This window comes from Puma concolor, chromosome B4 (genome assembly GCF_028749965.1).
Source record: "Puma concolor isolate L17-30 chromosome B4, mPumCon1.1.hap2, whole genome shotgun sequence".
NCBI lineage: Eukaryota > Metazoa > Chordata > Mammalia > Carnivora > Felidae > Puma > Puma concolor.
Window position 1 is genome coordinate 143024664 of NC_141673.1, and position 13071 is coordinate 143037734.

Sequence of the window (13071 nt, forward strand, 5' to 3'; positions counted from 1 at the left end):
GTCTGTCGATCCCTCAACGAACACTAGGGTTGTCTCCAAGTTTTAGCTCTCGTAAGCATTGCTGCTGTGAACACAGACATACGAACATCTCTTCAGGTCTTCTGGGTATATACGGAGAAGTGGAATTTTTGGGTCGGGCAGTAGTTTCCGTCTTTAACCTGGGAGGGAGTTGCCATACTGTTGCCCACTGTTGTTCCTAATGATTAGTGATGTTAAGCATTTTTTTCACGCAGTTACTGGCTGTTTGTAAGTCTTCTTTGGAGACATGTCTATTCATGTCCTTTGAATCAAATGGCTTGGTTTTTTGTTGTTGAGTCTTACAGGTTCTTGGTATATTCTGTATATTAATTTTCTCCTCTTCTTTGGATTGCCTTCTTACTCTGTGGATGGTGTCTTTTGATGCACAAAATCTTTAAATTTTCATACACTCCAATTCTGTGTCATTTTTGGCCTGTGCCTTTGGTCACATCCAAGAAATCATTGCCAAATCCAGTATCATGAAGCCTTTGTCCTTTGTTTTGTTCCAAGAGTTTTATTGTCTTAGGTCTTACATTTCTGTCTTTGATCCAATTTGAGCTAACTTTTCTGTGTGGTGTGAGGTAAGGGTCCAACCTCGTTCTTTTGCATTTGGAGATGCAATTTTCTTAGCACTTTGTTGAAAAGACTGTTGTTTCCCCAACTGAATAGTCTTGGCACTCTGGTCAAAAATCAGTTGGCCAATATATGCAAGGGTTTATTTCTAGGCTCTCTGTTCTGTTGATCTGTATGTCTGTTTTTATGCCAGTACTGCACTGCTTTTGACTACTGTATATTTGTAGTAAGTTTTTAAATCAGAATGAGGGAGTCCTCTGTGTTTATTTTCAAGATTGTTTTGGCTATTCAGATTTCTTTGAGATTCTGTATGAATTCTATGCATTTTCTACTTACACAAAAAAGTCATTGAGATTTTAATAGAGATTGCACTGAGTCTGTGTTGTTTTGGGTAGTATTGACATCTGTGAATATGGTGTGTGTTTCCATTTATGTGTGTCTTTATTTTTTAGCAATATTTTATAGTCTTAATTGTACAAGTCTTTCACCTCCTTGGCTAATTCCTCAGCATTTTATTCTTTGATGCTATCATAAATGGAATTGTTTTAATTTCCTCTTCAGATTTTTCACTTAATGTATAGAAATGCAAATGATTTCTGCATGTTGACTTTTTATCTTGCTACTTTAGTGAATTTACAATTTTTAACAATTTTTTGTGTACGATGTTTAGTGTTTTCTACATACAAGTTCATTTAATCCATGAAGAGATCATTTTATTTCTGCCTTTCTAATCTGAATGCCTTTTATTTATTTTTCTTACCTAATGGCTTGGGCTAGAACTTCTAGTACTATGCATAGAAAGAGTGAAAACAGGCATCCTTGCCTTATTGCTGATCATAGAGGTAAAGTGTTGAGTCTTTCATGGCTGAGTATGATGTTTACTGTGTTCTTTATATATGGCTTTTATTCTGTTGAAGCCCGTTTTTTCTTTTTTTTTTTTTTATTAAAAAAAATTTTTTTTTAACATTTATTTATTTTTGAGACACAGCATGAACGGGGGAGGGGCAGAGAGAGAGGGAAACACAGAATCAGAAGCAGGCTCCAGGCTCTGAGCCATCAGCCCAGAGCCCAATGCGGGGCTCAAACTCATGGACCGCGAGATCATGACCTGAGCCAAAGTTGGACGCTTAACCGACTGAGCCACCCAGGTGCCCCGAAGCCCGTTTTTTCTACTCCTAGTTTATCGAGTGTTTTTACCATAAAAAGATGTTGAATTCTGTCAGATTTTTTTTTTTTGCATCAATTGAGATATCATGTGTTTTTTCCCCCTCGTTCTTTGAATATGATATATTACATTGATTTTTTTTAAGATTTTATTTTTAAGTACTCTCTATACCCACTGTGGGATTTAACTTTATGGCCCCAAAATCAAGAGTCACATGCTCCTCTGAGTCAGTGAGGTGCCCCCATTGATTGAGTTTTCATTTGTAGAGCCTACAATCCCTTACAGAAATAAATCCCACTCATGTATAAGCTTTTTAATGTGCTACCGAATTGGGTAAGTGCTTTGTTGAGGATTTTGGCATCAGTGTTCCACAGAGATACTGGTCTGTAGTTTTCTGCTTTTATAGTGTTTTGTCTGGCTTTGGTATCAGAGTTTTACTAATCTCATAGAATGAGTTAAGAAGTGTTCCCTTCTCGGGGGCGCCTGGGCAGCTGTATTGGATAAATGTCGGACTTCGGCTCAGGTCATGATCTCATGGTTCATGGGTTCGAGCCCCACATCAGCCCCTCTTTCTTTTCCTCCCTTGTTTGTGTGCACATTGTCTCTATCTTAAAAATAAGTAAGTAAACTTAAAAAAATAGTGTTCCTTTCTCTTTAATTTTTTGGAAACGTTTGAGAAGGACCAGTATTAGTTCATCTTTAAATGTTTGGTAGATTTTAGCAATGAAGTCATCAGGTACAGGGCTTTTCTTTGCTGGAAAATCTTCTTTACTGATTTGATCTTGCTTTACTGCTTTTGGTCTATTCAGATTTTTTATTCTTTATGATTTAGTCTTGGTAGGTTTTGTGTTCCTTTTTTAAAATTTTTTTAAACTTTATTTTTGAGAGACAGAGACAGCACAAGCAGGAGAGGGGCAGAGAGAGAGGGAGACACAGAATCCGAAGCAGGCTCCAGGCTCTGAGCCGTCAGCACAGAGCCCAGTGTGGGGCTTGAAACCACAAACCTGAGATCAGGACCTGAGCCAAAGTCTGACGCTTAACCGACTGAGCCACCCAGGCACCCCAGTTTTGTCTTTCTTCTTGATAATTTGGGTTTCAATTTCCATGAAATGGAATTTCTTCATTTCATATAGGTTGTGCAGTTTGTTGGTGTACGACTGTTCATAGTACTTTCTTCTGATTATTTTTGTTTCTGTAGAATCCATAATGTCCTCACTTTCATTTCTTATTTTAGTATTTTGAATTTTCCTTCCTTTTTTCTTAGTCCATCTAACTAGAGGTTTGTCTGTTTTGTCAATCTTTTGGAGGAACCATCTTTTGCTTTCAGTAAGTCAACTCTTTCTCTACCCTCTGTTTGTTTATGCTCTAATCTTTATTACTTCCTTTTTCTGACTTGGGGTTTAGTCTGTTCTTTCTGTCATTCCTTAAGTTGTAAAGTTAGGTTGATGTGAGATCTGTTTTGTTTTTTAGCCTAAGTTTTCATGTAAATTTCTGCAGTCAAACTGCTTTTGCAGGGCACCTGGGTTGGCTCAGTTAGTTAAGCGGCTGACTTTGGCTCCGGTCATGATCTCATGATTTGTGGGTTCAAGCCCCACATCGGGCTCTGTGCTGACAGCTCAGAGCCTGGAGCCTGTTTTGGATTCTGTGTCCTCTCTCTCTGCCCCTTGCCAGCTCGCACTCTCTCTCTCTGTCTCTCTCTCAAAAATAAACAAACATTAAAAAGAAGTTAAAAAATAGCTTCTCTGTTACTCATTTCCTGCATTACTGTCTTGTTTTGTGCTTAGTTGATTGTTTTTTGTAGCGAAACATTTGAATTCTTTTTGTATATATTCTACAGCTTGTGTCACTCAGGTGACAGTGGGGGTTGAGTTGAACACCCTACAGTTGCAGTACTCCAGTTTGGATTATACTCGCTTAATTTCAGGAACACACAAAACTGCTCCGTGCCCGCCTTTCTCAGTTGCTGATGTCACAAAGTTATATCTTTATATACTGCATGGCCCAAAATATGTAGTAGCAAGTCTTTTAAATGCATTTCTTAAGTCTCAAGTTATATAGGGAAAAAAGTGGAATTTAAACCCAAAGTTACAATAACAATAATTTTTTCAGCTAATGATTATTTTTTTTTTTACCATATTAGTGTCTTAAATCATGTAGAAAATGAAAAGTGGAGTTACAAAGTATTGCTACAATTATACTGGTATTTATAATTGAATTGTATTTACTTTTGCTGAGATCTAAATTTATTCACATGACTTTGAGATATGTCTAATATCTTATTATTTCAATCTGCAGTAGTCCCTTGAGCCTTTCTTTCATGGCAGGTCTGAGTGTAATTGAGTATATTAATGAGTACTTAAATGTGATGAGCTCCCACAACTGTTTTTTTTTTTTAAATGGGAATATCTTACTTTTTCCAAAATTAATTACCATTGATTGCCCAAACTTTCCTCGGGAAGTTGTAAGACTTAAACGGACTCCAGAACTCCAAAGAGTCTCATCATTTTCTGACACAGTTGTTGTCTGGTTGCTATGGAGACAGTCTTCTGAGAATCCTCTCCTCTGCTTTTCAGTAGAATCTGAGGTGACACACCAAATAAAGTGCAATATCAAATAAAATAATTCTTCAAAAGCTTTTTGGAGTACAGATTTCTTTTCATACCAGGGTGAGGGGCTTTGAGCTGCCTCCTGTCATAGCCAAACAGAAACACACACTTGTGATCGTACCATTTTCATGGTCTACAGAAGTGGGGGCTATAATGTTACGTCTTGATTCGATAAAGATACTTACACGTGAAACAGATGAAGTGACGTGACTCTTGGTAATTCCACTTAATAGAAATGTAAACCCTAGTAATCCCAGAGGGATAAATAATTAGACTTTTCTCTGAAATCTTCGTAAGTTTTTATTAAACTTCTGATTGTTTGTTTGATGAGTACCTGAGGTAAAATATGTTGTGATGTCATTTAATGAAAACCCATTTGCCTTAAATACTGAGAGGTGTAAACAACTGAAATCATCTGGTCATGGTCTTCTCATTGAATTCTCTTCTACCTCTTTGGTTGCACATGTCCTCATGTTTCTCAGAAATTTTGATTCAGTTTCAGCTTTTGGTCCAAATGTCATTAAGTATTCAAATACAGAATGAATGCTGAGAGAGACTTAGCCAGTAATCTGTTTTCCCCCTAACGGGCATTATTTAATGTCTGATTTAGTAGAAGGCCCATGAGTATATGTTTATGTGTTCAATTTAAGTTTTAAAATACTAACCATTTGAAAGTTTAATTTGAACTCTGAAGATTTCTGATAGACCCTGGAGAAACGTTTTCACTTCAATGGGGAAGTCGTGTGGAGGACCCTTCCCTTCAGATCAGTGGCCCTCTGGGCTTGCCCACAGGACGCCGTCATACTGGTGGTGGCTCTCCCTTCCACCGAATGTGCAGCTGCCGTGTGCCCAGGGAGTGGACACTTACTTTAACGTCAGCCAAAGCAAAACTGCTCTGGAAGGTAAACCCACCCAAGAGAAGAGCTGAGGCACATCCCGGAAATACATACAGTTGCCCTCATCCCTGCTTCCTCCCACTGGGTCTACTCTCACCGTCTGTTTCAGAGTAGGGCATTAGAGCTTGTTGTCTGGGGCTTTTCAAAACGACTTATCCAGGTACAAGTCTGACTTCCTAAGAATTGGGAGTTTTTCTTCCGGCGTGGGCTGTTGGGCTGTGATGTTGGCAGGTCCAAGACTGGTGCTTGGAGACGAGTCATTTAGCTTTCCTGGTTGCGTTTTTCTTCACCTGTCTGTGCTCCTGTCACTCTGATGAGTTCTGCTTGTGCTTACTCAGCCTCAAGACCCAGAGCACACTGGGGTCCCCCAGGGTGATATGAGAGCCCCTTCTCTGCCCTCCTTATGCTCTCGGCACCCATTGTGAACGCGCTCACAGGCCCTGCAGTCACCGGAGTTCTCTCTCAATTTTCCACTGGACCCAAACTCCTGAGGTCAGACAGAGGCTGTGTTTTATTCTTTATATTCTGAGCACCTAATACAATGCCTGAGACATAGCATGTACTCCATTAACGTATTAGTGTTTGCTGAGCTGAACTGTTCTCAAGCTATAAATAACGCCTGCACAGAGTAGGGGTTCAGGCAAGGTTTGTTTTAGTGGCGAATCTGGGAATGTGGCTAATTTCGGTAGCTAGGATTTTGCTGACTCCCGATCTAGTAGGCGGGCAGAGGTTGAAGGCATGTTTCAGAAACCCAGCCTTGTTTCTTCTTTAAGCAAATACCGTGGCCTTAACAGCAAGGGAAAATGAGCTGTATGTGCTCACTTCTCGAGTAATTCTGCATTACCTTGTGTGGATTGTGAGGCGGATCCATCGCGAAACCTCCCTCCACCCACAGCTTCTAGCAGGGCTCCCGCGCTTACCACAGAAGTGGCCCTGGCCCTGGCTTCTCGCCTCTGTTGCCGGCGCGACTCACGGGCGCTTCCCCCAGGCATTTGGGTGGGTGGCCCTGAGTATTAGGGTGCTTGCTCCAGCCCCCCACACGGTTCAGCTGCATGGGACGTTCACTTCACGTTAACTCCAGATGTTTTTCAAACCACAAACTTGGGAAAATTTTCCTTTTCCTCTTAGGCTTGATTGGCTAGAAAGCTTCTGTGAGAAAACTGATTTTATGAGACATATTTTATGCTATTTGGCAATAACTTCCATCACGTGGGAGCCCTCTTACTGTCACCTCAGCGATGCGGGGAGACGGGAGCTTGGCTGTTGTCCTGTGACTAACGCTGGTTCTGGCCCGAAGCTGTGTGACCTTCAGCACACTACCTTCTCTGAGCCTGGTTCCTGTCACTGACATGGGATGTTCATCCACGCACCCTGCCGGCCCTACCGCATGACAGGCGTGTGTCGGGCACACCCCTGGGAGGGGCTGTGAGCTGCAGCGTCTAGTGTCTCCCCACCTTCCCGGGGCTGTGGGATCGCCGGAGAAGCCTGTGCGTGCCCGCTTCCTGTTGGGGTGCGGGAGGGGGTCGCTCCAGCTGGGGCACTGGGTGTCGGCCACGTGGACTGAAGGCGGCCTTGCTGTCTTCCAGATGTGCCACGCAGCCACCAGTGCCTTCTGCCGCTCCATCAAGCTGCAGTGTGAGCTCTACCCCTCGAGAGAAGTGGCCATCTGCTTGGACCCGTACTGCGGACTTGGGTTTGTCCTGTGGTGCCTCTGCAGGTGAGTGTCGTCCTCAGCGTCTTTACAAGGACGAGGAAATCAGTCGCGTGCGCCCCCCCCTTGAGACCGTTGGCAGAGTAGACGCTAACGTCTGGGGAGGACTTCCACTTGCAGAGGGGCTGGCTGCAGGGGGCCCGCATGGGTCCCTGCGCCAACCCCCCTTGGATTCCACATCCCGCAGCGTCTGGAGACCGTGGTCTCCGTGAACTTTGCTGACACCTGCAGAGATGACAGACTCTGGGCACATTCTGGGAGGCTCTCTGGTGGGGCCCCCTGTTTTCCAAGCGCAGGACTCCAGCCCGAGGCTCCCAGCAGTTATCCTCGGCCTGGAGTTTGTGTCACATCGGCCGGTGAGAGCTCAGGCTCTCTCTTCCTTCAGGCTTGTCCCTGACGCGGGCGGGGGAGGAACGTCAGCTGCAGGAAGGCCAGGAGCAACCTCCATGAGCACTCCCCTCACCTCCCAGCCACGGTCACCGCCCCCCCAGCCAGCAGCCACCCAGCGTCCAGCCCAGAGAAGGGTCAGCAGGTGCTTGTGGCGAGGATGAACTTGGGGAAGTTCATTGGCATTTTGTCCGACTGCATATGTGTTCCCTGAAGAAACTGTAGAAAATATGCAATAACATAAAGACCTCAGTAATCATGCTGCCCAGTGATACCAGTTAACAGGCACTATTAGCATTTTGGTATACCGTCTTCCAGTTTGATTTCTGGTGTAGCGTACTATGGTTTTATCGTTAGCACTTTGAACATCTTTAAGTACATGAAGTGCCCCCCATCCAGCTCCCCGTGGACCAACATTTGGCCCGCTTTGTTTCACGTCCCCTTCCGATTTTTAATGCAATCACCGGACAGCATGCTTTCACCATAAACCTTCAAGTACGCGTACAGTTTTTTTGTAAGCATGCGCTAACATAGGTATAAAACGGAGATGCTGCAGTATGAAAGTGGTTAGGATTTCCTTTTTTCTGGCCGACGTTCTCTAATGTCTTTAAATGTGCCCCTCAGCTATTCTAATGCATTCATAATATTTAATAATATGAAGTTGGATTAAAACCCAATCCTATATTTTTGAAAAACACATTTCAGTTAGACCAATTAAACTTTTTGAGAGAGCAGATGGAATTGAGTTAAAATACTTAATGATTTCTGCCTCACTGTAAAATGCAGTAGCCTTGTGGGTAACTTTTCCTCTCGGGAAATAGTTTAGGATGTGGTATTCCAGCAGTAGTGCCAGCGACCGTAGACATGCTTGGCCAACTAGGAAGGAAGCCGCCCTGACCTACCTACTTTATAGGAGACTGTCCATGTGTCTGTCTGTGTGTCACTTGGCAAGGTGCCGGTAAAGCTGAAGCCAGCAATGGAGTGCTTCGCCAACGCCCATGCACCAACACGGGATGCTCACTAGTAGCAGTGAGGGCATGGTGGGGGCTCTTAAAAGGAGTTATAAGGAACCTTTACCTAATGAACACACCTCCTGCAAATTCACTCAGCAGTCACAGAATCACAATATTCTGTCGATTGCCCCTGCAACACTAGAAATCAGTATACCATAGCTACAGACTTCTCCCTTCTGAGGTCCTCTATAGAAACAGATGCCATCAGAGTTGCTTAAAGACCAGACCTGGGAGCATCCCCCCCACCCCACCCCCAGTGGTGATGAGGATGCCCAACACCCATAAATCCTGCACACACGGTTTCCTCTCAGATGGGCTCGCGTTCCTTCAGGAAATGAACAAGATGAACCTGGATGTCATTTTGTGCAAGAAAGTGCTCACAGTAGGGTGGTGACATGTCCTTCAGAGGGGCTCCCATTGGCCAAATTGGGGGAATTTCAGCATCAAGGTAAAGATTATGATAGATGATAACGCTTTGAATAAAATGGGAAATTATTTCACTATTCAGACAAACAGATGAACAGATTAAAAGCTCCATTGCTACGGCAGACGTCTAGAAAATAGTAGTTAATTATGACGGGAAGGAGAGAACCTTCACGGTGGAGACTTGGGGCAGGGGTGTGTCACCCAGAGGGTTGCAGCGGGGAAGACAGCATTCCATCCGGGGTCTTCCTGGCAAAGATACTTCACTGACTCCAAGCCAGGGAGCATCAGACACAGACTAAGGAGGGACGGAAAGCAGCATGTGGACACCGGTGTCACAGAGGCCTGAGGACCCCACTCCCCCCCAGGCAGGCCGATGGCATCTGTGGCCTTGTCTCCCAACGGGCTCCTTTTGCTGTAAAAGACACCATCAGGACAACTGGCAAAACTTGACTGAGGGTCCCAGACTTGGGTGGAAGAAACGTATCTGATCCCTGATTTTGATGCCTGAATCGGCTTTGTGGAGGAAAATAAACTTGTTTATTGGAAATACCTGCTGAAGTATTTGGGGTTGATGGGGCATCAGGTCAGTGACTCACCCTCAGATGATTCAAGAGGGGAAAAAGTATTTCTATTCAAAACTTTTCTGTAACTTTGGATTGTTTGAACATTTTTAAGAAGTTGAATGAAACAATTTTTTATGTCTTCATTCTAAAGTTCCCTTCAGTCACAAAATAGAGGATTGTGTATCTGAGACTTGAGATATAACAGAGTTGTTTCAAAATATTCATGTATTTATTTATTTTGAAAGAGAGAGTGCATGCAAGCAGGGGAAGGTCAGAGAGAGAGAGAGAGAAATCCCAAGTAGGCTCTATACTGTCAGCGTGGAGCCTGATGCAGGGCTTAAACTCACGAACCATGAGATCATGACCCAAGCTGAAACCAAGAGTAAGATGCTTAACTGACTGAGCCATCCAGGCGCCCTTGTTTCAAAATATTTTTAAGATCAAATGTGTCTTTAAAAGCATTCAGATAGTTGATATTCATGGATTAAAAGTTTTAATATTGTTAAAATAGAAATTCTTTGCAAATAGGTTTAGAGATTTGATGAAATTCCTGTCAAAAATCTCAGCATATTTTTTGTTTTGCAGAAATTGATATTGTCCTAAAATATAAAGGAAGATCCCACAATATCGAAAACAATTTTGGAATAGGATAACAAAGTTGGAAAACTCAGACTTCCCGTGTTCAACCCTTACTATAGTAGCCAGGACAGTGTTATACTGGCAGAAAGGTAGGTAGGAAGGTAGATACAGAAAAAATAGTCAATGAAACACAATAGAGAGTCCAGAAATAGCCCTGTTGCATATGGTCACTTCATTTTTCAGCAAAGACAGTTCAGTGATAAAAGGTAGTATTTTCAACAAACGATGTTTGGGAATATTGGGCGTTCACCTGTAAAAAGATTAATTTAAACCTTATTTTGCATCATATAAATAAATACAAAATAGGTTGCAGTCTTTAATGTAAAAACTAAAACTTTTGGAAGAAGACAAATCAGTAAATCTTATCTCAAGTTAGAGTTCTTAGATATGGGGCAATACATAAAAGAAATATTGGTAAATGTGGCTTCGGTAAAATTAAAAACTTGGGCACATCAAATGACACTTGATAGAAAGTTGGAAAGACAAACCACACACTGGGGGAAAGTATTTGCAAATCATAACCTGATGCAGTCCTTCCAAACAGATACAAAACGAACTCTTAAAACTCCAGAAGAAAACATGCAACATGAATTTAAAAACGGGCAACAGGTTTGAATAGATATTTCACCACAAATACACAAATCACGATAAACGCATGAAAAGATGTTTCACATTCATTAGGAAAATACAAATTAAAACCAGTGAGCTGACACTTCATACCCACTGGAGCAGATACAGCCACAAACCCCAGAAAATAACAAGGTTGGAAAGCTTCTGTTTTCCAGTTTCAGAACTGTGCTACAGAGCAACAATAACCAAGGGTGTTCAGAAACTGGAATTCTCATATGTTGTTGATGGGAATGTAAAATGGTAAAATTTTTAAGTTTGGCATGCTCTTAAAAATTAAGCATAAATTCGCTACATGACCCAGCAATTCCACTCCTAGGCGTCTACCAAAGAGAAGGAAAAACACACAAAGACTTGATGTCCGTAGCGGCCTTCATAAAAAAGAGGAAAAGAAGCAGGCAGTGCACACGTCCTAGCTGCTGGATGGACAGTGTTGGTCGTATCCCGTGATGGAATACAGCTACAGTGTGAATAAACGTCAAAACGTCACACTAAGAAGCCAGGCTCCAATACCACGTATCACACGATTGTATCATAGGACGCCATTTACACGAAATGTGTGGAGAAGACAAGTCTATGGAGGCAGAAAGTGGGACAGTGGTCAACTGGGGCTGGGGTCAAAGGACGATCGAGCCAGGTGGACCCAAGCCATACATGTGTGTGATGGAAGTGTTCTCGAACTGCGTTGTGGTGATAATTCTACAACGCTGCAAGTTTAGTAAAATCCTTTCAATTCCGTGCTTCAAGTGAGTGGATTTATGGTGCGTGCTTTATACCTAAGTGAAACTGTTTAAAGAAGAAGACTGCCCGTCATCAGGATAACTGAAGAGCACGAGACAGTAGCCCGCAGGGCGCTGTGTGTCGTCACGCCCCGCGTCTGCCTTGCTCCAAGTGCCGGAGTTGTGATAGCTAACTGAGCCCCCCCCTCCTTTTTTTAAACTTTTTTTCTTTTTACCCCCATGTGTCTTTTTAGCCATCTTGTTCTCTTTGAAGTTCAGATCTAAACTAGAATTTTTCAGGTTCCAGAAATTCTCAGAGGTTAAACGTCTTCAGTATAAGCAACCTGCTATCATGTAGGTCTGTTTCAGAAGTATTTGTGGCTACTGCCAAGATGTCAGTGCTGGCTAGTAGATGAAACCGTTCATCAGCATCTGCTGGACTGAGCAAGGAAAGGGCATATAAAAAATTCATGAGTCGGGCTTCCTGTCTGTCCTCTGTTATCAAGATGTCATTATTGTTGACTTCCATCCTACTTGTGGGAATGAGGAGAACGGTGAGCTGTACTTAATTTTCATAAGTGTGCTTGGCATTCTCTAGCTTTGAATTCCGCACAGGGACCCAGCGCTTTCATGTGTGAATGGTTCAGAGGAAGCAGATCACTTGTCCTGATGTGTATTCTTGAGAAAACTACTCATGGATGCTTTGTATTTAATTTTCTGCATTTGACTCTCCCTACGATAGTATTTGTAAAATAAAACCCTGGGAACAATATGGAAATGATAAATTGCCATCATTAAAAGGAATATCATCATAAGGTTTTACCTGCATCGTGATTCCCTAAGATGTGTGGCTCAAACGTCACTGACCGTGTTTGGAACCTGGCGCTGAAAACGTAAAAGTCCTTGGTGAGGAACAGCGACTGTGTAAATTTGAGCTGCAATAAAAATCATGCAGGGAAATTAGTTAAGTTGTATTATTAAGCCTGATTCATGAACAGGTTGAATAACATTTGCTGTTAACAGAAAACTGTGCCCCATCACTTCTCAAAGAAGTGAGATGCTTGCTTTCTAGTGGATAATTATCATTTATGAGGTTCGTAATGTGCAGGCTTATTAGATCTTAGGCTGTTGGCTGTTGTATGATCCCATATTTGATCCCAGTTTTGCCCCTGAGGTTCTTCTAATGTTAATTTCATGGAGGTACGTTTTCCATTATTTTTATTTCTTCCTGTTTCATGCTGCCTGGAGGCTTTTGACTGGAATTAACACATTATCTCCCAAGAAAGGCTGTAATTCAGACAACAGCAGGTGTGTGTGAGTTGATTCTGGAGCTCTGTGATACAAGGGACAGAAAGTAAGACTGTGCCCAGAGTTGCCGAACAAAACATCACTTTCCATCAAGTCAGGCCACTTGGCAATGCCCTCCTGCTATGTGTCCCCATTTTCAGGGGCTTCCCGCCTCTAGGAAAGGGTCTTGGCAGCAGAGAGGAGAGCGCTGTGCCTCATGGCCCCTGGGAAAACATGTCTAAGAGTGGTCGGTGGTATCAGTGGGCCCTTAGACATATTAGTACAGCAAATGGGGACGTTTGGTTGGTGTCAGACCCCAAGTGTGTAATTCTTGGAAGGTTACTTTGAAAATAGCACAAATAGGCCCCAAAAGTGAGAACACAAGACGTGCCAACTTCCTAAACCAGAGGGAAACTTTCATTTTAAAGAATCTCAGTTCTG

General features: G+C 42.7%; 1 protein-coding gene across 8 annotated transcripts in view; it reads left to right on the forward strand.

The window, feature by feature from the left end:
- DIP2C (DIP2 acetate--CoA ligase C (putative)) overlaps positions 1-13071 on the forward strand; it is a 415544-nt gene that overhangs the window by 346325 nt on the left and 56148 nt on the right. For all 8 annotated transcript variants that reach the window (XM_086715073.1, XM_086715079.1, XM_086715076.1 and 5 more), the window contains one exon: positions 6845-6975. In XM_086715073.1, coding sequence (XP_086571199.1) covers positions 6845-6975 — 131 coding nt within the window. The remainder of the gene's footprint in view (positions 1-6844; positions 6976-13071) is intronic.